The 27,903-nt window shown below is 51.7% G+C and overlaps 1 protein-coding gene across 1 annotated transcript in view; it reads right to left on the reverse strand.

Annotated features, from left to right (window-relative positions):
- Positions 1-25,733, reverse strand: part of CAMKV (CaM kinase like vesicle associated) — a 35,245-nt gene extending 9,512 nt beyond the window's left edge. The window contains exons 1-3 of the mRNA XM_065408177.1: positions 25,639-25,733; positions 1,974-2,105; positions 523-597 (exon numbers count right to left, since the gene is read on the reverse strand). Coding sequence (XP_065264249.1) covers positions 523-597; positions 1,974-2,105; positions 25,639-25,733 — 302 coding nt within the window. The remainder of the gene's footprint in view (positions 1-522; positions 598-1,973; positions 2,106-25,638) is intronic.
- Between the last annotated feature and the right edge of the window lie 2,170 nt (positions 25,734-27,903).

A 27,903-nucleotide genomic window follows, 5' to 3' on the forward strand; every position in this document is an offset into this window, starting at 1 on the left:
TCTGACCTTCCCAGCATGGTTCTTTCTCCTGTATTGCCCGTGGGATAATGAAGGATCCCAGACCTGGATTAATTGAGGGCTCCCGCCCTCTGTACATGGAGATCAGCAAGTCCTGTGCTGCCGGCCATAAGCTGCCCTGGCTGTGGCACATGGCCAATCCTTGGCCCAGAGCTGAGCTGCAGTTCTAAGCAGGAGCTGCCTCTAGACTGACCTGCTAACGAGTGAAGCATCTGGCCATGAGGCAAGAGCAGGCCCAGAAGGGGAGACAGGCCAGCTTTGTGGGGCAGGTCTGCATGGAGACAGCCTCCCAGAAGGAGAAAGGGGCTTCTGGGAATTACCCAGGGGGCGTCTGGTGTGGCTGCCCCAGACACGTGCCTGGGGAGCAGCAGTGGAGGGGTTACAGCCATAGCAAGCTCCCTCTGGGACCCCAGAGTCCGGGTCTCTCTGGCTCTGACAGGGGCGCTGTCAGAGCCAGCTGGGGCCAATCTTGCAGCTGCCAGGTACCAGGCAGAACTGACTTACAGTTCAAGGAAGATGAAGTACTCTTTGCGGGTGACATACACATCCACCAGCTGCAGGATGTTGGGGTGCTTCACCCTGGGGGCACAGAGCGAGAGAACACGGGGTTAGCGGACTCTGCCCAGCGCAGCACCACATCCCTGGGGTACTTGCCTGTGCCAGGACACATAGACTCTGCTCCCACTAGGGCAGGGCAGGCGCTGGAGGCTCTTGGGGGAGCCGTGCAGGTCAGAAGGGAGGCTGAGCCACGGGAGAGCTGGGTACGACAGTGGACAGGGCAGGGAGCGCGCCTAGCACCGCACAGGCTGGGCAAGATCCCTCACTCATCTGTGGCTGGCTCCCTCTGCCAGCTGCTCAGCACCCCTTCCTCTGGCTCCCCCCACAGTCCCTCAGGGTCTCCCATTGGAGGAGGGGGAGGAGCTGGAGGCACAGAGGCTGCCTGATTGGTTGAAGGTGTCAACAACTGGCCCCACCCACCCAGCAGCAGGACAGAGACTGGTGGGTGGGGACCAGGGATCCCGCCGCAACCCCAAGCTCTGCCAGGACCCCCTGGTGCCCCCACCTCGGAGCCAGGCTGGCCTGGGGGCTGTCGCACCAGCTGGACTCTGCCTCGAACTGGCCAGAGGCCTAGGCCAGACCCTCCCCTCTGTGCCCACCTTAACCCAACCCAGAGCCTGGCACCATGCCTGCTGGGGAGCTGGGGCTGGGCAACATGCATTGCATGTCCAGAAGAAGGGGGCGTGAGGATGAAGCTGACTGCCAGCACCTAAGGGAGGGGGACATTGGATACGCCTGGCCACATAGCCACATGGGCAGGGCTGTGGGGATAGGGGAAACTCAGGCTACCCTCTGTGTCTAGCCTCATCTCCCCGCTGTAGCACACATCCTGTCTCCCCTCTCAGTCCCCACTATACTGCCTGCAGTGGGGGAGGCAAAGAGTACCCATTGACTGGCAAAGGGTACTGTGGGCATGTCCCAAGAAGGAAGGGCTCTTCTATAAGTTGGCACTGGTCACACATAGAGGTCAGCTTGTGAGTGAGATGCAGTGCTAGGTCAGCCTAGCCCAAGGGATCAGAGGCACAACAAAAGGTGTCATGGGGCTGCCCTACCCAGCCTTCCCAGCATCAAAGCAGGTGACATTGGGGGCCCACAGACGGAAAAATGCAGTTACATGTAGAAAAGGCCTGTTGTCAGCAGGAATGCCCTGAGCAGGGGGCCTGTTAGGAGGAGACCAGGTTAGCAGAGCCTGGTCAGGTCATGTCATGGCTTCAGCAGACCTAGCTCCCACTGGTACATTTGTCCCCCTCTGTTGGCTGGTCCGCAGAAGAGGATAAGAGTCTACTACAGCTGCTAGCTAACAGAGTTACTCCTGTAGTATACACAGCAGGGACTCATGCCATTAATGCTGAGAACTTCAGGCTCAAACCCCGGGATGGGAAGGTACAGTGACTCACATTTTCAGGATGATGATCTCATTCTTGGCCGCCTTCCGCACCTTCCGTCCATCTCTCTTCAGGAACTTCTTGCACGTGTAGAGCTTTCCCGTCGTCTTCTCTTTGGCCCTGAATATTTCACAGAATTCCTCCCTGAGGAACGAATCAGCATGGGCCCTGTTAGGACTGTCCCAGATTGCCCCAAGTGGGGCTAGTGCTGGCAAGAAGCCCTATGTGTTACCTTCTGGGAGGGAGATGCAAGGATCGGCTTCCCTAACTGCTACCTTGATGTCCAAATCATGCTGTCAGAGCACAGGTCAGTGTGGTAGCATGCATCAAACCTAGCATCAAAGAGCTATCCGTGTGCCACCAGCTACCCAACCAATGCTGCAAGGGGCATACACTACGGGATGCAGGGCAGGTAGGAGGATGCACTTGGGGGAGGGTGGGGAAGAGTTAAGGTTGCTTGGGTGCCACCTCCACGTTGCTTGGGTGCTACCTCCACGTTGCACCTGCGGTTGTCGTGGCTCTCGGCAGCACAATTGCCCCGCCGTGGTGGGAGGAGCCTCCTTGCACTTGGGGAAATTCCAGCACCAGACAGAATTGCTGCAATGTGAAAGTGAGGCTGCGACTCCTCCATCCAGCACAGGAGCCCCCACCTGGGCTGAGGCTCCCATAGGACACTGCCTTTCTTACGGGGAAGGAGCTCTGGACCTCAGTCCTGCTTCTCCAGGCTTTGCCATTATCTTCTGGGCAGGAGGGCTTTTTTTACAACTGAAACTCACATGTTACATTGGAAGTGCCGTCTCCCCTGCACCCCCGGAAAGCCAGCTAAGGGCAGCAAGGAAATGGGTGTCTAATGCCATTAACTCCTCTCCTCTGCTTGGAATGGACTTTGCCTAGCATCATGCTTGCAGCACACCCACCACTACTCCCAGGACTGACTGCTCCAGTTCCACCCACTCCCAGGACTCAACCAGGCCTTAGCACCAAAAGGTATCCAACCACCCCAGCAAGTCAGACCACCTCTCCTCCACTTGGAGTGTCCCATGGCACAGCCCGATACTTCACCTATCCCAGCCCATGTTGGGAGGAACTGTCCCAGGAACCAGCAGAGCAGACCTAAGAAATCAGATTCCAGCCATCTACCACCTCTCCACTGCCTGGGAACATTAGCTAGGCATGGGCCCAAAGCAGGCACACAGAGCTACCTGAATTAATATTGACACCAATCAATGCAAGCTCCATCTCCAACACCCATGACCTTGCCAGTGATGAATGCCCTGATCTAGCCTGCATCTCCAAGGCTGGATGATGCCGGGAGCCCTGTGCTAGCCCACCTAACCCCACAGGACAGAACACACCCCTGAATTTAATCTTCATACAAAGGAAGCCTTTTAAGGTATCATTTGAAAAGTCATAATTGCTGGGCAGTATTGTCCTGGTAAAATATGTGTGGCAACATTGTATGTGAAGTTATAACAAAACCATACAGTAGAATGTTAACACAGGTTCCAATCCCCATAGCCCTGCGCCAAGAGAAGTCTGCAAACAGGCCTGTCCTAAACAAATAAATGTGTGCTCTACTTAATTTGCATTGAACCAGTAAACAGAGCCATCAAGCAGGAAGGTAAGACAAAGAAGTTCAAACAGGTGCAAAAACCATAAGAAGGAGGGACAAACACTCCTTTCCTATCACATTCTCTACACCTGAAGAGCCAAAGGAAGCAGGCTTTGGACTCTAGGGAGGGGTCCTGACCTGAGAGTTTGGTCAGTAAGATAGCTGGAGCATGTGGTGAGAAACTTTGCTTGAATCTATGATAGTTTGTTAAATTAGGCATTAGTAAATGTCTTATCTTTATTTTTTTTTGTAACCATTTCTGACTTTTATGCCTCATTACTTGTACTCACTTAAAATGTCTCTCTTTGTAATTAATCACCTTGTTTTACTGTTTTATCTAATCCAGTGTGTTTAAATTGAAGTGTCTGAATAACTATTTGAGATAATAAGATGGCATATTATTCCCTTAAAGGAATCATAAACTTAAAATATCTGTACTGTCCAGGAGAGGGCTGGGCGGTACAGGACATATATTTCTGGGGGAAATCCGGGACTGGGGGTATGTTGGGGTCACTCTGCAATATAACCCAGGATGGTAAGAGCTGGAATATAACCCAAGTGTGGCTGGTGGGCTGCAATTACATACAGACACTCAGGGTGTGGCTTGCATGCTGTTAGGCTGTTTGTGAGCAGTCCAGATTCCTACTTCAGCAAGGCATTGTGAGGCGCCCAAAGTTGCAGGGCAGGGGTGACACAGCCCCCAACTCATCTGCACTGTACCCTGGTATGTCACCCTCACACCCCCAGAAGACTTGGTACATCACAGACCCAGACAGGACAAGAAGGCAAACAGCACTGCATCCATCTCCTCTGCAAACATCAAATCCAAGAAAGGTGCCTCAGATAAGACAAGGTCATTCAAATTCATTAATCTAACACTAGAAACAAGAGCCAAAGCTAACACAGATGTTATGCTCATTTACAGACCAAAGACGAAAGGATTCACGAAGGAACTCACTGACAATGGTGGTCATTCTGGGAGATTTCAACATTCATGTCAAAAGGCTGCAAAGACAAACCCCCCACAAACGCCTGTCCTCATCTCTGGTGAGCCCACCCAGCTGGGCACAGCCTGGACCTGCTCTTTTGTCTAGATGTCAATATTAAGGACATGACAACCCAGCCACTGCTTTGGGCAGATCATCAGCTCATTAAGGCAGTGAACAGCACTCTTCCAGGACCCAGCATCAGAAAGACTCATGGACTCTGCCAAGTTCAGCAGGACTCCACAGGACAAGGAGTCCAGGACCCAGTGACTCATCATCATTCTACACTTGCCTCGGCCATTGGCCCCAAGTGGGCCCTTGCTCCCGATCACCCAAACAGGTCTCTGTGGTTTTGACACCCTGCACTGGATGGAGAGAGAGAGAGAGAGAGAGAGAGAGAGAGAGAGAGAGAGAGAGAGAGTCAGAAACTTGTGCGCTGATAGCAGAAAACAAAGGCTGATACAGGCAGGATGAAACAGAATGAATTCCTCCATGCCTATGCTAAGGCTTTAGTAATCACCAGGAGAATCTTCCTATCAGCCTGCACTGAAATGGCCAGCTAGATCCTGTCCCAAGGAGTTACCTGGGTGGTAGATCACTTCATCAGTCCTGAGCCCACACCCTGCATCTGAGCCAAGCCCAAAGTGCTGGGAAGAACTATCATCCTACGGTGCTGAAAAGATCGCGTGCATTCGGGGAGGTTTCTCACACAGGCTAGATCTGCTCTGTTTGTACCGGACAACGAAGAGCCTACCTGCATTCCCAGAGGCAGTACTCATCACGAAGTACTGGACACCCTAAAGGAGTCTGGACCCAAGACCCGAGACTCTGACTCGCCCCTTTCCTGGCTGGTGCCAGATAGCATGGAGCAATGGGTGCTGCTTTGGCCAGGACTAGCCAACATCTCTGTCAGAGGAGGAATCTTCCCTCCCTCCTTCCAACCTGCAATAGTGCTACCAACACTGAAGAAACCTGCTCAGAATGCTTCAGTTCTAGCCCACTGCCACCTGGTATCAAACCGTCTGCTCCTAAGCAAGCTCACAGAAAAGCAGACAACAGCCAACTACAGACTCACCGAATTTAAGCTAATATCCTAGACCCAGCAGAGTCAGGATCCAGGCCAGTCAATGGGACAGAAATGATAGTAATTGCACAGATGAATGACTCCTAGTGTCTACAAATGGAGGGCACATATCCATTCTAATCCTATGAGACCTCTCTGCAGCACTGGACACTGCCAACCAGGAGAGAATGCTGACCTCCCTAAAGGAGGTAGCAGGAGTGCTAGAATGGCTTAAGTCCATCCTGGAGGGATGCACCATGGGGCAAAGAGAAGAGTTTCAGAGGGCTTAGCTGTGGACTCCGTGCTAAGAAGGTAAATAACTGTCATTGGTGACTCCCTAGTAAGACCAGTGGGCAGAGAATTCAGCAAAGGACACACAGATAACAGTGCAGTGTGCCCTGAGAATGAAAATGCAAGATGTTACTGCAAGATTGGGCAGGTTATTTGACTAATAACACAGCATCACATGGAACTACACAGGGCACAGAAGATGTCAGGGACCTTTGAAGGGAGCTGATGAAGAGGAAAGTCCCAGTGATCTCAGAAGTTCTTCCGGTCCCATAAGTGAGAGAAGGCAGAAAATACTGGAGGTGAACCACTGGCTGCATGACTGGTGTGAAGCAGAAGGGTTTAGTTTTGTGGAACATTGCATAGCACCCTCTCTCCATGGAATGTGGCCCAAATTGGACAGCCTGCATCTCATAAGTGGGAGAGATGCTAATCTTCTCAGCTGGAGGCTAGCTGGAGCAGCCAGGAGAGTGTTACACTAGCAATGCCAGGGGAGAGTGCTTCAGGGGCAAATACAGTACCTGCTCAAAATCAGCGTATCACAAACAAACTGAACCAATGGGACGAAGAATGTGCAGAGAAGAAATTTTTCCATTGCTTCTGTACCAAAGCTGGCAGTCTGAGTAACAAGCAAGAAAAATTGGAAATTCTCATTGATGAGAAGAAATTTGATATAATTGGCATTGCTGAAACTGGGCGGGATGAGTGGCATGTTCAAATCCCTGGTTCTAACCTGTTCCGGAAGGATAGCGTGGGTAAAAGAGGTGAGGGGGTGGCACTCTACATTAAAGATGCCGTTACCTGGTTTAGAGATATCAGAAGCCGAATACAATAGACAGGCCAAGCTCTTGTGTGGAATGAAAAACTGTGGCCGCAGACACTGCAGTTGTGATGAGCCTGCTGATCATCGCTGTCGCTCACCATGGGGCACCTCAGCTGACGCTGTCTCTACGTTCGTTCTGTTACAGTCTGTTTCTGTTCCCATGGCGCTGCTCCCTGTGATTGGATAGCGCTGTTGCCAGTCCCACTGGGTCACCAACACAGGCTGTGCAAAACCATTGCCAATTGCACCATCACTCGTCGAGCCAGGAAAGTGCTCCAGGGCAGGGTTCCTGCCAGTGGAAGGTGGCTCCGCTGGGCCGCTGCTCAGCCTCCTCCGCCTTCTGGGAAGGTGTGTGCCAAGGGCATTCACTGACAGTGTTCCGGATCCTCGTGCTAACACATTCCCAAGAGCTCCTGCTGGGAGGGGCTAGCGGACATCGTGGGAGAGCCGTGCAGGCTTGAAAAATCTCTAGTCAGGGAGCAGAAGCAGTCTCCCCTGACACAGGTCACCAAAGACACAGCACAATGGACAGAGACTTTCCACAGTGGCAACGGACATCATTTGGGAGCCATCTCACTGTGATACAGTCACGAACACCAGCCAGCTGAGAGCAACCAGCTAAGGGAACTCAAAGCCTGGTGACTCCCATGGGGGTGTCAAACTGGAGCAGGGGTCCTTAGAGACTCCTGGGATATTCTGCCCAGCTTCCACCAGTAGCCATCCCTGGTGTCAGTCAGCACCAGTGGCAACCACACCACTACCATTAACATCACTGCCACATTGTTACCAATCTCCCCTCTGCACTGGCACCGTCACCCAGTCAACCCCTGCACTAGCACCAACGTTACTACGGCCCTGCTCCTGCTCCCAGCACTACAGCCAGGTCCACGCTATCACCCCTTTGCCCTCTGGGCAGGCTCCACTGCTTCGGTGTCCCTGCTCCCGCCCCATGCTCTGGATCACACCGACTGGCGGGCGGGGCACACAGAAAGAGGAGAATGTTGTCTCTTTTACATGTCACACAATGACTGTAACATGCAGGAACCGCATGGGCACAGTGGGGTCCAAATAACCATGGTTACCAACCACACACAATATAGGCCTAGCCACACACTCACACTACAGCTCTGGCAGGGGGCACGTGGGCTCAAACACAGAAGACAGTGAGGGCCATTACAGGGCTTGCCAGCTATTTAAAGGGATACTGTGCACAGGCGCGGAGTTTTGTTTTTGTCAGTGGGTGCTTGCTTCTCTCTGACCCCACCCACTCCGTAGGATCAGTGGGTGGGGTCTCAGAGGGAAGAGGCTGAGTGGGGCAGGGCCTCAGGGCAGGCTCAGGTGGGGCCTCGGGAACAAAGAGGCCAAGCGGGGGCAGGGCCTCAGGGTGGAGTGGCAGGCGGGGATTAATCCGGCCCTGCAGGTGCTGAGCACCCCCTATTTTTTCCATCCATGGAGTCAGTGCCTACGATACCATGGTATTACTGCCCAATATACTCTATATATCTCTCCCCCTTCAGTCTGAAAAAGGACATAACGTAGTTACTAATGCAGGACTATCAAAGCTACTCTCATTCCATAGACAGCATGCTGCACGTCCAGTCTGAGTGGAGGATGACGACTTCTCTCTAGCTAGCAGCTCACAGGCAGCACAGCAGGATCTGGAACAGCAACCGTATTTCTTGTGCAGCTGTCTCAGCAACATCTCCCTGCTCTGTAGAGCCAGGGTCACCTGCAGGCTCACTGGTGCGATCACAAGTCACTGTCTGTGGTTGTATTGTAGGCTCAGTATTTTCAACAGGTGTCACGGGTGTAAAACATCCTGCTGAACCTGTGCTCAAAAGCGTTTGTGTCTTCTCCAGGACATGTTTGGTGTCACTTCTACCCGTTAAGGCAGGGGACCAGTTTGTGACACAATCACTCCAGTTTTCCACCAATTATCTTGATCGTCTCTTACTACTACTTTTTTTCCCACGTGAAAGCTGTGCAGTCAGGTGTGACCATCTGATCACACTGTTTCTTGTGAACTCACTCTATAGATCAGGCTTTAAGAAGTCCAGGTGTTATCTTAAATTATGTCCCCAAAACATCCTCGTTGGTGTCTGATTTGTAGCAGCATGAGGTGCATTCCTATAGGCAAATAGAAAATTTGCAGTCTTGTGTTGTAAGCTACCCTTACGGATCATAGCCAGGGGTGAAAGTGAGCCGGTACAGCGTACCAGTAAGAACCCGCACCAGCCCATACCCAGCCCACAATGTCCCTGCCCCTTTTGCTTCCCCTGTCGGCGGCCCTGCTTGTGGGGAGAAAAGAGGCAGCAAACTTAAAGCGCTACCCTTTGCTGCAGCAGTGCTTAAGGATCCTCAAACTGCTGCCATGGCAAAGGACCGTCCTTAAAGCGCTGCTACTTTAAGAGGCAACGCTTTAACGTCACTGCCCCTTCCCCCTGTCGGCGGCCCTGCTGGTAGGGTCCATGCTGGCAGGTCCGCTGACAGGGGAGGCAAAAGGGGCAGGTACGTTAAAGCGCTGCTGCGGCAATGCTTTAATGTTCCTGGGGGGGGAGGGGCAGCAACAGTAAAGCGCTGCCGCAGCAAAGGACCCTGCAGCGCTTTAATGTCCCTGCCCCTTTTGCCCCCCACGCAACCGCCAACGGGCGGGGGGGGGGTGCAAAGGGAGCAATTGCCCTGGGGCTGGTGATTTAAAAGGGCCCGGGGCTCCGGACGCTGCTGCCGCTAGCACAGTAGCAGCGTCCGGAGCCCTAGGCCCTTTAAATCAACACGGGAGCCCGGAGCAGCGCAGGCCAGGTGGCCTGGAAGGGCTGGTTGGGGGATGCTGACTCCCCCAGCCCCACCCCTTCTGCCACGGCCCCGCCCCTTCCGGGGGGCCAGAGGCCCCCCCGGTCCCATACCGGTAAGTGTCCTGACTTACTTTCACCCCTAGTCATAGCATGGGTCACTTGCTAGAATGTCTAGACAAACCTTTCCACTAATCCATCTGTGGCAGGCTGGGAAGGAGCTAATGTGGCATGTTTGTTCTTTTGACAAACAACTGAAACTCTTTGGATGTTGTCATAACTAAAAGGGAAGGGTAACAGCCCTCCTGTGTACAATACTATAATCCCTCCTGGCCAGAGACACCAAAATCCTTTTACCCGTAAAGGGTTAAGAAGCTCAGGTAACCTGGCTGACACCTGACCCAAAGGACCAATAAGGGGATAAGATACTTTCAAATCTTGGTGGGGGGAAGGCTTTTGTTTGTGCTCTTTGTTTTGGGGGTTGTTCGCTCTTGGGACTAAGAGGGACCAGACATCAATCCATGCTCTCCAAATCTTTCTGAACAAGTCTCTCATATTTCAAACTTGTAAGTAACAGCCAGGCAAGGCATGTTAGTTTTATCTTTGTTTTCTCAACTTGTAAATGTTCCTTTTGCTAGAGTGTTTATCTCTGTTTGCTGTAACTTTGAACCTAAGGCTAGAGGGGGTTCCTCTGGGATCCTTGAATTTGATTACCCTGTAAAGTTATTTTCAATCCTGATTTTACAGAGACGATCTTTACCTTTTTTTTAATTAAAAGCCTTCTTTTTAAGAACCTGATTGATTTTTCCTTGTTTTAAGATCCAAGGTGTTGGATCTGGACTCACCAGGAACTGGTGGGGGAAAGGAGGGGGGATGGTTAAATTCTCCTTGTGTTAAGATCCAAGGGTTTGGATCGGTGTTCACCAGGAAAGTGGTGAAGAAGTCTCTCAAGGCTACCCAGGGAAGGGAATTAGCACATTGGGAGTGGTGGCAGCAAAAGCAGATCTAAGCTGGTAGAGAAGCTTAGAGGTTTTCATGCAGGTCCCTACATCTGTACCCTAAAGTTCAGAGTGGGGAAGGAACCTTGACAGATATGAACTGAGTTCTGTTGTCACTCACAATCTCCCAGCCTTGACAAAAAGCTGGGTCATCATCCGAGACTGCTATAACATGAAATATATGGCAGAATGCAGGTAAAACAGAGCAGGGGACATACAAATTCTTCCCCAAGGACTTCAGTCACAAATTTAATTAACGCATTTTTTTTTAATGAGCGTCATCAGTATGGAACATGTCCTCTGGAATGGTGGCTGAAGCATAAAGAGGCATCCAAATGTTTAACATATCTGACACGTAAATGCCGGCTACAAAAGTGCCATGCAAATGCCTATTCTCACTTTCTGGTGACACTGTAAATAAGAAGAGAGCAGCATTATCCCCCATAAATGTAAACAAACTTGCTTGTCTTAGCGATTGGCTGAAAGAGAAGTAGAGCTGAGTGGATTTGTAGGCTCTGAAGGTTTACATTGTTTGTTACATAACTGCACTCAAAACAAAACAAAAACAAAAAAAATCTACATTCGTAAGTTGCACTTTCACGACAAAGAGATTGCACTACAGTACTTGAATGAGGTGAATTGAAAAATACTACACCTCTACCCCGATATAATGCTGCCCTCGGAAGCCAAAAAATCTTACTCCGTTATAGGTGAAACCGCGTTATATCGAACTTGCTTTGATCCGCCGGAGTGCGCAGCCCCGCCCACCCCGGAGCGCTGCTTTACCACGTTATATCCGAATTCATGTTATATCGGGGTAGAGGTGTATTTATTTTATCATTTTTACAGTGCAAATATTTATAATAAAAAATATACACTTGTATTCTGCGTTGTAATTGAAATCAAATATATATGAAAATGTAGAAAAATATCCAAAATATTTAATAAATTTTAATTGGTATTCTACTGTTTAACAGTGCTATTAAAACTGTGATTAATCACGATTCTTTTTTTTAAATCGCGGTTAATTTTATTGAGTTTATTGCGTGAGTTAACTGCAATTAATCAACAGCCCTACTTAAGACTTGTCTTGTGATTTATGCAAACCAGCTTTGTCCATGTCAGTGTAAGGATCATGCCCAGGACGTGGGTGATTGGGCCTTATGGTCAGAGCCATAGGGGTGGCCAGGCCTGGAGGTTAGAGCGGAGATGGGCTGGCATGAAGAATTAGGACCACAGGATGCTCGGGGACATAGTTGAAAGTAGAGACATAGGTTGGAGCCAGGGTCCAGAAGCCAAAAAACAAAGCTGATGGGCGAGCTGGAGATGTGGCCAGGGAGAGGAGCTGGAGGCCAGAGCCAGGGGTGTCAAATACAGAGAAGGGCAGGACAGGGCTGGCCTTACCATGAGGCGAACGGAGCTCAGGTGCCAGACTGTGGGGGGGTGCTCCTAGAACCCAGAGTGTAGAAAATTGTGTCTGCTGCTGGTGCATATATATTCTCTCTGCTCTAGCTGCACAGATATGGTGGAGTGCTTTGCTGGAGGAAGGAGGGCACAAGAGATACAACAGGCAGGCAGAAGAAAAGGTGAGAGGGAATAACAGAAAGCAGCAGGAGCTGCAGGGAGGGAGAGAGAGAGGAGGAGCCTCTTATGTACCTCTCTAGCACCCCCAGGAGCCTGGACTGATTAACACCAGCTTCTCAGGGAGCTTCTGGTTTCCTGCTGCTTCCCTGAACCCACTTGAGAAGAACAGGCAGTCAACTGAAGTAGTAGGAGCCAGTTAGGCCCTTAAGATGCTGATATCTTCCCTCACTCAGGCCCTGCTACCAGCCTGCTTATTTGTCCCCTTCAACTGAGTGTGGAGAGCCACTATAGCTGGCACAGAACACACCCCTCTGGGGCAGCATTCAGAAAAAGAAAGGAAGCAAAGGAAGCTTTTCTATCTAAGCAGGAAGGAGCTCTCCTGAGATACATAGACACAAATGTTCACGGTGAGCCTTCCGGCCCCAGTGAGGATGTGAGTGGTGAGGAGTTGCCTGATCTTCCAGTTAGTCAGAGTGCAGGTGACCTGGCAGCTACTGCAGCATCCATATCTCCATCTCAGAAAGGATGTAACCATGCACATTCCAGAAGAAAAGAGTGTGGTGGAGGCGCAAGAAACAGCTGCTGCTGAGTTTAGTTCCTTACGTCTAGATGATCCAGGACTGTGGACCCACTTGAGCAGTAGCCTGAGGGACTTCCTTGTATTGTATAGGCCACAGGAAGTGAAAAAACTTCTATTTTCATTGTCTTTGAGGAACATGAAGTTTCCGTCCAACACATTATTGGCATGAAATCCCCAATGGTGACAAGGCACCATCTCGGGTTCACCAGCCTCGTCTGCTTTTTGCCTTGGTGAGACAGGCTTGGGTAAAATAGTCCCTCTTCGTGGCACAGGGGAAGTCCGTTCCTTCTCTCCACCAGTCTTTTTAGCTTGTTTTTCTCCCTTATGGGAGGGAATGCAGCCTCCCCTCCTGGAGAAGTTCGCTGTCTTGCTGCTCCTGACCTACTGGCAGCAGGACTCCTTCTCTCTCCCCTCTCCTCCCAACAGGGGAGGGTTTAAAAAGGTCTCAGGTAGCCCTTAGTTGGAATCAGCTGATCCTGATTTACCTCAGGTAACTCCCTCTCAGCTGATCCTAATTGATTCTCTGGTAGCCCCTTCTCAGCTGAACCTGATTGACCTGTAGTTACCCCTCCTCAGTTGATAGGGAGGAAGGCCTTTTAACCCTCTGAGACTGTTTTCTACCCACCCCCCTTGCAGCTGTCTGTCCTGAGTTTATCTCCCCCCGCCCCCCCCCGCCCTGCTCAACACTACGGGGTTGGGCTACTTAGGTCGGCAAACAAACAGTGTACCCTTGAAAGGCCATCCGCATTGATTCCAGACCTATGTTGTACTCTGAAGTGGAAGGGTTGTAGCGACAGCAACCACCTTGTTACTCTTGCATTTCTCTCTTTGTTTTGGTGCATCCACTTCAGAGGGGCATGGTCCGTGACGAGGATAAACCTCCGCCCGAGTAGGTAGTAGCGAAGGCTTTCTACGGACCACTTTACCGCCAGGCATTCCTTTTCTACTACGGCATATTTACGTTCCCTGGGCAGGAGTTTCCTACTGAGGAACAGGACTGGATGTTCTTCTTCTCCGACCATTTGTGAAAGAACTGCTCCCAACCCAACCTCAGAGGCATTGGTTTGTAAGATAAACTCTTTCTTCCAGGCTGGAGCTACCAGCACTGGGTCGGTGCAGAGGGCGGTCTGCAGATCTGCAAAAGCCTCCTCAGCTACGCTAGACCATCTTACTATGTCTGGGCCACGGGCGTTTGTGAGGTCTGTTCAGGGCCGGCTTTAGGAAGTGCGGGGCCCAATTCAAACATTTTTGGCGGGGCCCAGGGCCGGCTCCAGGCACCAGGCAACCAAGCACATGCTTGGGGCGGCACCTGGTAAGGAGCGGCCAATGGGATGGCGGGGGGCAGCGCGGGGTGGCGATCCGCGGGGGGGGAAGGCGCGACGCTCAGCGGGGGGGCGGGCTCCGGCGGCGCAGCGCTCGGGGGGGGGTGGCGGGCTCCGGTGGCGCGGCGCTTGGGGGGGGTTCTGGTGGCGCGGCGCTCGGCGGGGGGGGGGGGGCGGCGCGGGGCGCGGCGCTCGGGGGGGGGGGTTCCCAGCGGCGCGGCGCTCGGCGGGGGGGGCTCGGCGGGGGTGGCGCTTTTTTTTGCTGCTTGGGGCAGCAAAAAAGTTAGAGCCGGCCCTGGCGGGGCCCCGGCAGGGATGACTAAAATAAATAAATAAATAAATAAATAAAAATAAAAATAAAAAAAACCACACACCACGTAAAAAAAACCCTTTAATTTCTTCCATGTATTATTTACTTTCCATAACTATGGAATTATATATTACGTACATTGCTGGCTGGAGGCAGGGCAGGGGCTGACTGGAGGTAGGTCTGGCTGGAGGCAGGGCAAGGGGTGCGGGGCTGGCTGCGGGCAGGGCAGGGGGTGCGGGGCTGGCTGGAGACGGGCTGGCTGCAGGCAGGGCAGGAGGTGCGGGGCTGGCTGCGGGCAGGGGGTGCGGGGCTGGCTGGAGATGGGCTGGCTGAGGGCAGGCCGGGGGTGCGGGGCTGGTGCGGGCAGGGGGTGCAGCAGGGGCTGGCTATGGGCAGGGGCTGGCTGCAGGCAGGGCAGGGGGTGCAGGGCTGGTGCAGGCAGGGCAGGGGGTGCAGCAGGGGCTCCCCTGCTTCTACCGCCCTGGCCCTTTAAATAGCTGCCGGAGCCCTGGCGAAGCAGCGGGGCTCCAGCGGCTATTTAAAGGGCTGGGGCGGTAGAAGCAACGGGAGCCCCGGACTTTTTAAATAGCCCCCAGAGCCCCGCAGCCCTACCCCAGGGCTCCAGAAGTGGGGCTCTGGTGGCAATTTAAAGGGCCTGGGTCTCCAGCCCCTGCTGGGAGCCCCAGGCCCTTTAAATTGCCCCCTGGGGAAGCCGGGCCGCCCCCGGTACGGCGTACCGGCGGCGGCAAGGGTGCGGGGCCCGATTCAGGGGAATCGGCTGAATCGGCCTAAAGCCTGCCCTGGGTCTGTTAAGGGCCATGCCCTGGTGGCAAAGTAGGGGGATGAACTGCCTGTAGTATTCAACCAGTCCCAGGAATGCTCTGACCTGTTTCTTCCGGACTGGTCGGGGCCAATTCTGTATTGCTTCTAACTTGTTGAGTTGGGGCTTCACCACGCCCCTCCCCACTATATACCCGAGGTATTTGGCTTCTGCTAGCCCAATTGCGCATTTGGAGGGATTTGCAGTCAGCCCTGCCTTCCTCAGGGTGTCCAGGACTGCTTCCACCTTCCCAAAGTGCGTCTCCCAGTCTGGGCTACATATAATGAGGTCGTCGAGATAGGCAGCTGCATACTTGCCATGTAGACGCAACAGTTTGTCCATGAGTCGTTGGAAAGTTGCAGGCACCCCATGTAAACCAAAAGGGAGGACAATGTACTGATACAGTCCCTCTGGTGTTGAAAAGGCGGTCTTCTCTTTGTCGGCCTTGGCCAAGGGAATTTGCCAATAACCCTTGGTCAGGTCAAGGGTGGACAAAAATCGTGCTTTTCCCAATCGGTCAATTAGCTCATCTATCTGGGGTATAGGGTACGCATCAAATTGGGACACTTCATTCAGTTTCCGGAAGTCATTGCAGAATCTCATACTGCCATCCGGCTTAGGTACTAGGACCATTGGCTATGAGACTCTTCAATGACTCTTAAGTTCAGCATTTTCCCGACTTCTCTCTTGATCTCTTTTCTTTTCGCCTCCGGGATCCGGTATGGCTTGACATTCACCTACACTCCAGGCTCTGTGAGACTGTGATGGTGAACTTCGGTAGTCCTGCCTGGCTTTTCTGAGAATACATCCTGGTTGCGTTTGATCATGTTGATCACTTCAATTTGTTGGTCGGGGGTCAATTCCGGGGATATTCCCACTTGGCCAGGACGGTTGCTTTCGGGGGGAGGTGATCCTAAACTGACCACATGAGCTTCTCTGTCTTGCCAAGGTTTCAACAGGTTTAGATGATAGATTTGTTCCAGCTTCCGGCGACCAGGCTGTCGGACCTTGGCTTCTTATCTCGTATGGCCCCTGCCATCTGGCCAGGACCTTGCTCTCCGCTGTGGGTACGAGCACCATTACCCGATCTCCCACCTGGAATTTTCGGATCGTTGCTTGGCAATTGTAGCATGTCTCTTGGGCCCCTTGCGCCCTCTCCATGTATTCCCGCACTATGGGGGCGACTTGGGCTATCCTGTCTTTCATCTGCAACACATGCTCGATGATGTTTCTCCCTGGGTTTGGCTGTTCTTCCCAACCCTTTTTGGCAACGTCCAGTATGCCACGGGGGTGGCGACCATATAACAGCTCGAATGGGGAAAATCCAGTGGAAGTCTGAGGAACCTCCCTTATAGCGAACATTAGGTAAGGCAGCAGGGCGTCCCAGTTCTTCCCGTCCTGGCTCACCACCTTTCGAATCATGTTCTTTAATGTTCTATTAAAACGTTCGACAAGGCCATCAGCCTGCGGATGATAGACTGATGTCCTTATGGTCCGTATGTGGAGCATTGCACATAAATCCTTCATTAATTTAGATACAAAGAGGGTTCCTTGATCTGTCAGGATCTCTTTGGGTATTCCCACTCTTGCAAAAATTTGGATTAATTCCTTAGCTATGGTCTTGGACATAGTGTTCCATAGGGGAACAGCCTCGGGGTATCGGGTGGCATAATCTAGCACAACCAGTATGTGCTGATGGCCTCAGGCTGATTTCTCTAGCGGCCCTACTAGGTCCATAGCTATTCGCTCAAATGGGACTTCAATAATCGGCAGAGGTACCAAAAGGTGCCCTTAAGTGTGGTCGGGGGCCATGTAATTGGCATTCTGGACAGGAGGCACAATATTGTCGGACCGCCGCATAAATTCCGGGCCAAAAAAACCTCTTCAGAATTCGATCAAGGGTTTTATCTACCCCTAGATGTGCCCCGAACAGATGGCTGTGGGCTAGCTCCATCACGCCCCTCTGATGCTTCTGCGGTACTAAGAGCTGTTCCACAACTTGCTCTTGGACCCAGACTACTCTGTATAGCAGATCCTTCTTTATCATATAATATGGCCCTGGGCTCTCCCTTCCACAGGGATCCCATTCACCTCAACTACTTCGAGAATATTGTTGTATATTGGATCATTGGCCTGATTCTGTCCAAAATTCTCCAGTGAAGGCCCAATTTGCCCAAACTCAGGGGGTTCTATTTCCCTCTCCAGGGAGGTCCCCGGGGAAATGGGTCCGGCTGCTGGTTCATTGACCCCCTGTATAGTCCCCTTGTCAGTTGGGCCAACTCTTTCCCCTACTAGTATAGGCTTCTGGTTCTGGGCCAAGATTCTCGTTCCCCTCCTCTTATCTGCCCTCCTTTCTCTTCTAGTCTTCCTGGTCTTCCCAGAGGGAGAGAATAAATCCGGGGCAAATTCATGGAAGACTGGGGGGGTGCTAACTATCGAGGTCATCCCATTGCTCTCAGGGTTATTACTTTCGTCTGACTCCTCTCCGGGAAGTAGACCGCCAAACCCTGGGAAGTCTCGTCTTATGAGGACTGGGTAGGGGAATTTCAGGACCACCCCCACCGTCACCTTAGTGGGGTTTCCCAGGACTGCTATTTTTACCGGGATGGTCGGGTAATAATTGACATCCCCATGTACACAGGATATTCCTGTGCGCTTGGCCCGGGATAGCTGGTCTTGCCCAACCAACTTTCCCGAGACCACCGTGACAGCACTTCCTGAGTCAACTAACGGGGTGGTCTCTATACCATTCATTTTAACTGGCCTAATATATCTATGAGGGACCATCACAACCCCTACTAGATTTATGAGGTCGCATGGTCCTTCTAGATCTCCCAGGTCGCATTACATGGGCTCTTCTAGGTTCAGGCATTGGGCAGCTATATGTCCTATTTCTCCACATGCATAACATCGGTACCCTGCTCGGGGCAGCCCCCTATTTTTCGGGCTGTTAGGCCTTACCCCCCCGAGTCTCTCCCCCCCCAGTCCCCAAGTCCCTCCGAGATCTCCGGCCACCCTTCAGCCTCTTTCCTCCCCCCCATAGTTCTGCCTGGGGCTACGGCAACTTGGGCCCTCAGCACAGAGACTTGCCTCCTGTTCTGGCGCCTTCCTTCCCCGGTGGTCCGAGAAAGTTCTTGGGCTGCTAGGTGTCTCGCTACGAGGGCAACTAGCTCATCATAGGAGGAGGGATCATTTTGACTGACCCATTCTCGTATGTCCGGTGATAGCCCTCTCATGTACCTGTCCAAAACTATGATTTCCACAATTTTCTCCGGGCAATGGGTCTCGGGGCGCAGCCACTTCCTGGCTAGGTGAATCAGGTCAAACAGCTGGGACCTCGGCGCGTTGCTGTCTCGGTATTTCCACTCGTGGAACAGCTGTGCCCTTATAGCGGTCATCACACCAGACCTCGCCAGGATCTCCGCCTTTAGCTGGGAGTAATCTCTAGCTGCTTCTGTTGTCATGTCAAAATATGCTTTCTGTGCCTCCCCACACAGAAAAGGAGCCAGAATACTGGCCCACTGATTTTGGGGCCAGGCCTCCCGCAGGGCCGTTCTCTCGAACGCAAGGAGATATGCCTCTACGTCATCGTCTTCTGTAAGTAGCTGCTCACCCGCAGGGGCTGGGTCCCATGGGGGCCGTGCGTCAGAGTGGTCAGGGCCTTTAGCTGGTTCACAACCTCATGCAGGGTGGCTCAATCCTGAGCCGCCTGGCTCATCAGTAGTTGATTTGTCTCCTGCTGTATTCGCACTGACTCCTGCTGGGTAGCTATCTGCACCCAGGTAGCCTCTTGTTGGGCCGCGGAGGCCTGCACCAAAGCCTTCACTACATCCTCCATTTTTTTTGTCTTTTTTAATGGGGGGTGATTTACCCTGCCCTGAGATGGTTTTCCACAAAGTCTCACTCACACATCCCACCCGACACCACGTGTGACAAGGTACCTTCTCGGGCTCACCAGCCTCGTCTGCTTTTTGCCTTGGCAAGACAGGCTTGGGTAAAATAGTCCCTCTTGGTGGCACAGGGGAAGTCCGTTCCTTCTCTCCACCAGTCTTTTTAGCTTGTTTTTCTCCCTCTGGAGACGCTCGCTGTCTTGCTGCTCCTGACCTATTGGCAGCAGGACTCCTTCTCTCTCCCCTCTCCTCCCAACAGGGTTTAAAAAGGACTCAGGCAGCACTTAGTTGGAATGAGCTGATCCTAATTACCTCAGGGAACTCCCTCTCAGCTGATCCTAATTGATTCTCTGGTAGCCCCTTCTCAGCTGAATCTGATTGACCTGTAGTTACTCCTCCTCAGTTGATAGGAAGGAGGGCCTTTTAATCCTCCGAGACTGTTTTCTACCCACCCCCCTTGCAGCTGTCTGTCCTGAGTTTATCACAGTACTCAAAAACCCAGAATACTGCATACTCTTTTTGTTGCAAACTCTTCCAGTCTAATGTTTCAGCCACATTGGGTTCTACAGGAACAAAGGACTGGAAAAATCTGGCTAGAAATCTGGCATGCCATGAGAAGGCAACAAATCACCAGAGAGCATTCCATAGGTGGAAAGAGCTTGAGATGAGACTAAGGTTAAAAGCCATCATAGATGATCAGCATCAAGAGAAGATTGCATCAGAGTCTATTTACTGGCAAAATGTTCTGAAAAGGCTCATTGCCATTAGAATCATAGCATTGTGAGAATGCTTGCTACCCAAAACCTAGCACTGCGTGGCACTTCAGATCAGCTGTATGTGCCAAACAATGGAAACTTCCTTAAAATTGTGGAGCTGATGGCGGAGTTTGATGCTGTACTCCAGGAGCATCTAAGAAGAGTCACCACCCAAGAAATGTACACACACCACTACCTTGGAAAAACAATTCAAAATGAGATCATACAGTTAATGGCAACAAAAGTCAAACAGAAGATTGTGGCAGATCTAAAGTCAGCAAGCTATTACTCTGTTATTCTGGACTGCACACCTGACATCAGCCATACGGAACAAATGACTTTAATTGGTGCGTTTTGTAACAACAGAACCTAGTGAAAGTGTCCCTGCAATGGTGACTGTCAGAGAGCATTTTCTAGAATTTATTGACATTGATGATACTACAGGAACTGGTATGACAAATGTGCTTCTTAAAAAGCTGGAAGATACGGGAATTGCGATAGCGGACATGAGAGGTCAGGGTTACGATAATGGTCCAACATGAGAGGAAAGAACAGAGGAGTGCAGACACGGATCCGAGAGTTAAACCCTCGAGCTTTTTTTATCCCATGCAGTTCTCATTCATTGAACTTGGTGGTCAGTGATGCAGCATCAGCTTCTTGTGAGGCTGCTGAATTTTTTAATGTAATTTCAAAGCATCTATGTATTTTTCTCTGCATCAACTCATTGATGGCAAATTTTGAAGCAACATCTGAGAACATCCTCTCTGACTCTGAAACCACTGAGTACCACATGCTGGGAAAGTCAAGTGGAGGCGATAAAGCCTATCAAACACCAAACTGGGAAGATAGATGATGCCATAGTTGCCATTATGGAGGATAATGCTATGACAGGAACTGTTCGTGGGAGAACAGTGGCAGAGGGAAATGGAATCACCAGAAATATACATAACTTCAAATTTCTGTGTGGCTTAGCGTTGTGGCATGACATACTGTTTGAAATAAATTGTTGTAAGCAAGAGACTTCAAGGTGTTGACCTTGATATATCTGGAGCAATGTAACAACTGGACAAAGCAAAGTCATACCTACAGTCTTACCGGTCAGATGAGGGATTTCAAAACGTTCTGAAGAGTGCACAGAAGTTGGCAGAGGAACTTCACACTGAAGCTATTTTCCCACCCATTCAAGAGTCACCGAAGAAGACATTTTGATTATGAGGCACGGGATAATCCCATAAGAGACTCCAAACAACAATTCAAAGTTGAATTCTTTAACCAGGTGCTAGATTGTGCAATAGAGTCAGTTGAAGAATCTTTCATGCAGCTCAAGGAACTGAGCAGTATATTTGGGATGTTGTATGATATTCCAAAACTCCTCACTATACCTGAAGACGACCTACACCAGCAATGCAGGGCACTAGAGACAGTGTTGACACATGATGACATGCACGGTATTGATGCAAGTGATTTAGGTGATGAACTGAAAGCCCTTTCAAAATACATTTCAGCAGGATCAACTCCAAAGGCTGTTCTGGAATATATGTGTGCACAAATAAGATGACCACCCTCTTTCCAAATGCTTTTGTTGCACTGCGCATACTTCTAACACTTCCTGTAACAGTTGCCAGTGGAGAACGCAGCTTCTCCAAGCTGAAGTTAATAAAAAACACATCTACACTCCACAATGACACGGGAGAGGCTGGTCGGCCTTGCAACCATCTCAATAGAGCATAAGCTGGCCCAGACTGTGGACCTTCAGGAAGCAGTTCAAATCTTTGCAACCAAGAAGGCACGGAAAGCACCACTTTGATTATTCAAACAGATAAAAATGCCAGTGTTTACTATGCAGACAAGAAAAATTAACTTTCAAATGCCTGAACAGCAAATGTAAGTGTTACTTAAAATTTTTGAACACAGCATTTTAAGTTGTTAGTTCTGCTTTATTGGGGTAGGTAGCAGAGCAGTACCATGAGAGGAGTAGAACAGGAAGAAGGCAGAATTGAGACCTTTCAGAGTTTTGGCCCAAGCAAGGGGGTGTCATTTGAGCTCCCCACCTCAGGTGCCAAAATGTTGTGGGCCGGCCCTGGGGCAGGACCCAAACGCAGTTGCAGGCAGGGAAGGCGCTGAGCAACCACGAGCACTGGCTGCAGCGGGGTCAAGCAGTAGCTAGCTCCACCCAACCACCAGTCGGGAAGGGCCGTCAACTGGTCAGCCCCTGCTAGGGTTTGCCGTGTCCAATGTCTTGACTGACTCTGCTGCAGCTGGCTCCCTGTCAGATGTGTCCACGCCGTGCAGCTGAATCTTGGAAAGGTTCCATTTCTCTCCGCCTCTGCTCAGCCAGCATCACACGGAGCTTTGGGGGGCCCCCCACGTTCTCATCCTCATGAGACGGAGTGCCAGCCGTGTCCTGTGGCACCTGCTCCAGGGCTCCCTGCCAAACAGCAGGTGGGCGGCCATTATTGCAAACACCAGCCGGTTAGACTGAAATAAGCCCTTGTGTGTGATAATTAATTGTGAGGTTCTTCTCGGCACTGCCTCCAGCCTCCATTTGTAGGCAGGCTTGAACGAGGTCGGTCCTGAAGAAATGCTTCTCATTGGCTAACGAGGCAAAGACTGCCTCCATTCGAGGCCAAGGACACTGATCTGCATGCAGCGATGGTGAAGGATAATCTTGAAATCACACCGGTTCTAGACACCCTATTTATTTCACTGCTGGCTCTCTCGGGGGCTCCTTGGCTGGAACTCCAGCGCCCTCAAAGAGTGGAAATTCTGCCTCTCCCTTTGGCCATGTCGCCAAAGATACTGGGTGAGCTTTGCACAACTTCCAAATCACTCGCTCTCTTCCAGCATCCTCATTTGTTTCCCGATGCCATCAGCTTCCTTGTCCCAAAGTTCCACTCGTTTCCGTATCAGTCCGGAGCTCCGCAGTTCTTTAACGCTGCAGGGGTGTGTGTATTGCCATGGCAGGCCAGCTGAATCTCTCAAACAATGCAGGACCCTCACACTTCACAACATAGAGATTTAGCAGCTGCTGGTTACAGTTAGATGTTACCTTCCCTGTAATAATGCCCAGGGGAGAGAGGGTTTCTCCTTATATTTTCTAGTAACACAGAGACCTTGTGCTCTCTGATAACCACCCTGTGAAATCCCAGTCACAGCAGTCACAGCAGAGCCTCGATCCAGTTCCATTTTATATCTTACCCTTCCCATTGGAAAGAAATCCAAATAACCCTTCATTTATTATCTTCTCAGGGCCGGCTCTAGGTTTTTTGCCGCCCCAAGCAAAAAAAATTTTGGCTGCCCCCCTGTCCCAGCCCTGGGCTCCTCGCCGCACCCCCCTGCCGCCCAAACCCTGGGCTCTCATCCCCCCAGCCGCACCCCCCTGCCGTCCCAGCCCTGGGCTCCCCCTACCTCCCCACCATTGCCCCCCCCACACACCTCCTGCCGCCCCAGCCCTGGGCTCTCCCCCGCCCCCCCCCCACCTGCACCCTCCTTCCGCCGCAGCCCTGGGTCACTGGTAACTCGCTCCCAGGGCAGGTCATTCAGCAGGAATTTTAGATGTGCACAGAACACAGACAGGATTGGTTCCCATATGGTTACAGAACTGCAGTAAAGTAAAACAATTTTCAGCTTGTGTGATTGGAGGATATCTGGATGCATATTATAAGACTGTCCTCCATAAATGAGGAAAAGTTGAGGTGCCTTTATTATTCTTTTGTTCCACTCTTTCTTTCTATGGGGAATTTGCCAATGCCATATCACTGTCTTCCTTTTAAACAAACAAACAAACAAAAAAGGCAATGGCTGTTGAAAATAGCAATTCCAGTCCTAATAACCACTGGGAAGCATTTCTTGCTCAATTTTATCCTACTTTTTCTACAGCAAGTTACAGTGGATCAGTATATTTGATTTGGGAGAAATGAAGTAACAGCTGCCCAAACTGAGCTTGAGCACTCCTGAATTTTGAGGTGTTCAAATCTGGAAGGCAGGTGCTGGGGGGAGGAGGCTGTGGCTCCGCAGGGGAGCACGGCAGCATGTATGCAGCAGCGTGTCTGGCACTGCGCGAAGCCAGACACGCTGGTCTGAGTGGCACGGTAATGGGGCTGGGAGGTTGGAGAAGGGGTAGGGGGTTCCGGGGGGGCAGTCAAGGGACAGGGAGAAGGGGGTGTAGATGGGTCAGGGGTTCGGGGGGCACTCAGGGGACAGGAGCAGTTGGATAGGCATGGGAGTCCCAGGCGGTTGTCAGGGGACAGGTAGGGGGTGGGGTCCTAGGGGGGAACTTGGGGGGGTCCTCAGGAGGGGGCAGTTGGGGACAAGGAGAGGGGAGGCTTAGATAGGGGGTGGGGTCCCGGAAGGGGGCAATCAGGGGACAAGGACCAGTGGGGCTTAGCTAGGGGGTGGGGTCCTGGGGGGCAGTTGGGGCAGGGGTCCCGGGAGGGGGTGATCAGGGAGCAGGGGGGTTGGATGGGTTGGGGTTTCTGTGGGGGGCAGTCGAAGGGAGTGGATGGTGGCAGGGTGGGGCTACCCTCCCTCCCCGTGGAATGTCCTATTTTTTGAATGTTAAAATATGGTATCCCTACCCTTCCCAGTGTAGCTCTCCATTCAAAGCAGGCTGTAGCACGAGGTCTCAGCTTCCTCGCTCCCTCCCCCCCCTTTCCTGTTGGTAGTGGCCAAGGGAATGCTGGGAAATGTAGTTCTTTCCCTGCTCCAGGGCTGGCTCTATAGGCAGGGAGCTAACCAAGGAACTACAGCTCCCAGGGCCCCCTGTTGGTTCTCAGCTCCCATGCTGGATCCCTGCTGCCCCTGAAAATGGGCTGCCCCAAGCACGTGCTTGCTTTGCTGGTGCCTAGAGCCGCCCCTGTATCTTCTAAATGTAAGTAACTGTAGAGATGCTGCAGTGGTTGTCATATTGTGGGTCGGGACCCCAAAGTGGGTCCTGACCCCATTTTAATGGGGTCACCAGAGCCAGCATTAGACTCACTGCAGCCTAAGTCCAAGGGCTTCAGCCTGGGGCGGCAGGGCTGGGGCTTTGTCCCCCCATGCTGGGGTGGCGGGGCTCAGGCTTGGGCTCCAGCCCCACTCCATCCAGAGTGATGGGGCTTGGGCTCTGGCCCCCACCCAGGGTCATGCAGTAATTTTTGTTGTCAGAAGGGGATCGTGGTGCAATGAAGGTTAATACAGCATTCTCCACAGACTCCCTGTTGTCATCTGCAATGCTGAACTCCTTGGGGATGGCCCTTAAAGCAGCGGTTCCCAAACTGCGGTTCGTGAACCCCGGGGGGGTTCGTGAAATGTTACAAGGGGTTCTTGGGAAAAAATTCCCTAATGGCAGACAGAGCTGTCCCTAGGGAGCATGAGGCCAGCAGCCCGGAGCCCCTGGACTTCAAGAGCTAAGCAAATCAAAGCAAGCATATCTGTTACACTGAGGAGATTTAAACTTCAAGACTCCTTATAAGAAATGGAAAGGGAGGTGGATTTTTTTTTTTTTTTTTTTTTTTGCTGTTTAAAATTAAATAGGCAGCTAGTATTGTTTTTAAAGTTATTATGAAGAACAAGTTTAAGCTTTGTTGCAACGTGCGTTCTTTGCCTGGACTTTCTCTATGGGGTTAGTAGGGGCTGGTAAGCTGCACAGCCGGTCCTACATTTTAGCCCCCTTTACACTTAGTAAATCCGCCACCTCTGTCTCTCCAGTGATACTGTTATAGATGATCTACTATTCCAGTCTCTCAATCTAGGTGAGCCATAAAGGAACACCACCCACTTCCCACACATTGCAGAAAGGATGGGAGAGTGTAAACGACAGAGAGAGCACAGCAGGAGGTGTGGGGGAGAGGGCGGGTAGCATCCAGTCCAGACTCACGTTTTGATGACCTGTCCCAGGTCATATCTGTCAGTCACCTCAGATGGCTGGTTGTAATCTTTCTTGTCTCCCAGGGTGACGCAGCCAAACGGCATTGCCAGGTCCGGTGCTGGAAGGCAAAGAGGCAGAGTTAGATTTCTGTATTTTGAGGGAGTTTTGTGTGAACCTGCCACTTGGCCCTGTTGCTTTACTCCTTGCCTTCCTGATTCTAGACATACTCAGGGACACACATGGTTGCAAGGATGGAGTCTCAGGTTTTTTAAGTAGCATTCATGCCACCGCTAAGGATTTACTCCCTTTGCATTAGCCTCCTTATTTCATTGACATTTCCCTTTCTGAAGCTCAGCGTCAAGGTCACCTTTTGGTGTCCTCCCCACCCCTTAGGGTGTCAAATCTAATTCTGTTGTGTGGTCACTGTAATTTAGTGGCTCTGCTACTGTCACTTCTTGAATTAACTCCTCTGTGTTAGCGAGATCAGCCACTCTCTGTGTGTGCTTTAGCTAGTCCATGAAGCGACTACTTAACACGTTGAGAAATGGTTTTCCTAATCTTGGTTCCATTTCCCCAGTTGCTAAGTGGGTACCTGAGATCCTCTTTGTTCCCATTTTGTCAGACTTCGCTGCCTTGTTGATCTCTCTCAGCACTGTGCACTCAATTTCCTGTTCTTGGTGCTAGCACCATTACAATTAAGGCTCAGACTAAACTTACTGCGTAACAACTGATTTTTTTGAATGCTCAAAAATCCATATCCAAACTCCGATTGCCTAGAAATGTGCTGTGCCTCAGCAACGCTCGTGGCAGGTGGTCCAAATCCAGGTTAAAGTTGAGCCCGGGGTTTCTAAGACACGCCTGAAATTATCACATTACAGCAAAGTGTTTATGGTTTTTATAACATTTTTTGCACCCACCTGGGGCTCAAACTATTGCCCTGATCCTGCCTCCTATTGATCACAGCTGGCATCTGGCACCTCCTGCCCCTTGGGAAAGCAACATTTCCAATGTGCTGTGGGGTGAGAGTTAGATTCCCCCAGGCAGCTCACACCTGGGGAACAAGCCAAGGAGAGTGGTTGGAGTGTGGGCAGGAGGACTGCTGGTCGGCAGGGGGCAAAGGACACAGCTGCCTTAGAGTCACAGAGCAGCTCATGGCAACAGGCGACAGCCATGCTCAGCCCCTACATGTTGGCAGGAAGTTCAAGTCCTGCCCTCTGCAGATTTCTGAGCTTGTCAGCTGTGCCAGTTCCATCTGTGTGTGTATGGGGGTGGGGGGGGGGGGGGTGTCACAGGGCTTCTTTCGCTCAGGAGCAAAGCTTTTTCATTAAGGACTGATCTTTCCCAGCGCTCTAAAATCCACACACAGAGTCAGATTGTTCTGAAAGCTGCCTCCTCAGGGCCGGAGGTGGAGCAAGTGCTGCCAAGTGAGGGCTGGCCTGGCCTGGCCTGGAGCTGGTTTTGAGGCTGGCTGCACTCAGCAATCTAGAAGGGCGCTGTACACTGCCACCCCCCGTGAGTGGGCATTAATGCAGCTTTGGGGCAGTGGCTGTAGTTCCATTCTCAGCCCTGGGACTCGTGTCCCAGGCAGATCCAGCAACATGAGCCTCTGCTCTCTGAATGTTGGTCACGCAAGCTTCTATGGCACCCTTTAAGCACAGTGCTGCTCCCCCACACTCCGGCCTCTCAGCTTCCCACCCATACCACACCCCTGAAGTACCCCCGGTCCCATGCTCTCTGGCTTCGCTACCCTCTGCGGCCCTCACCCTCCATCCCCCAGCTGCCCTGGATTAGAATTTTGGCCTCCCGAGCATGCCAGGCCCCACTACCAGTGCTGTCAAGGGGCCCCAGCCCAGTGGATTCAGCACCCCCTAACACCGTTTTTTGGCCCTGCCTGCCCTCCCATCACTGATCCTGCCTGGCACTACACAGACAGGGCCTGCAGGAATCCCACTGAAGCAACTGGCAGCATTTGTGCCACCTTCAACTGCTGCTGGCCACCCCCCACACGTGGCATTTCTCTAGTCGAGTCCCAGATCCCCCCCAAATCCTGCAGCAGAGAGGGGTGCTGGGCAGGGAGAGGGGCTATAGATGGAGGCTGTGCCGTGTGAACCCCACCAGGCCCTGCCAGATCCCAGCAGGTGATGCCATGCAGTCATTTGAACGAGCTTTATATCCTCCCACTGGGATGAGCAGCATGCCCCTGCAGACCCACAGCAAGATCGCCCCCCTGACCTACAGCGAGATCCTCCAGCCCCCAGGCACCAGCAAGATCCC

The sequence above is a fragment of the Emys orbicularis genome, chromosome 7, assembly GCF_028017835.1.
Source record: "Emys orbicularis isolate rEmyOrb1 chromosome 7, rEmyOrb1.hap1, whole genome shotgun sequence".
NCBI lineage: Eukaryota > Metazoa > Chordata > Testudines > Emydidae > Emys > Emys orbicularis.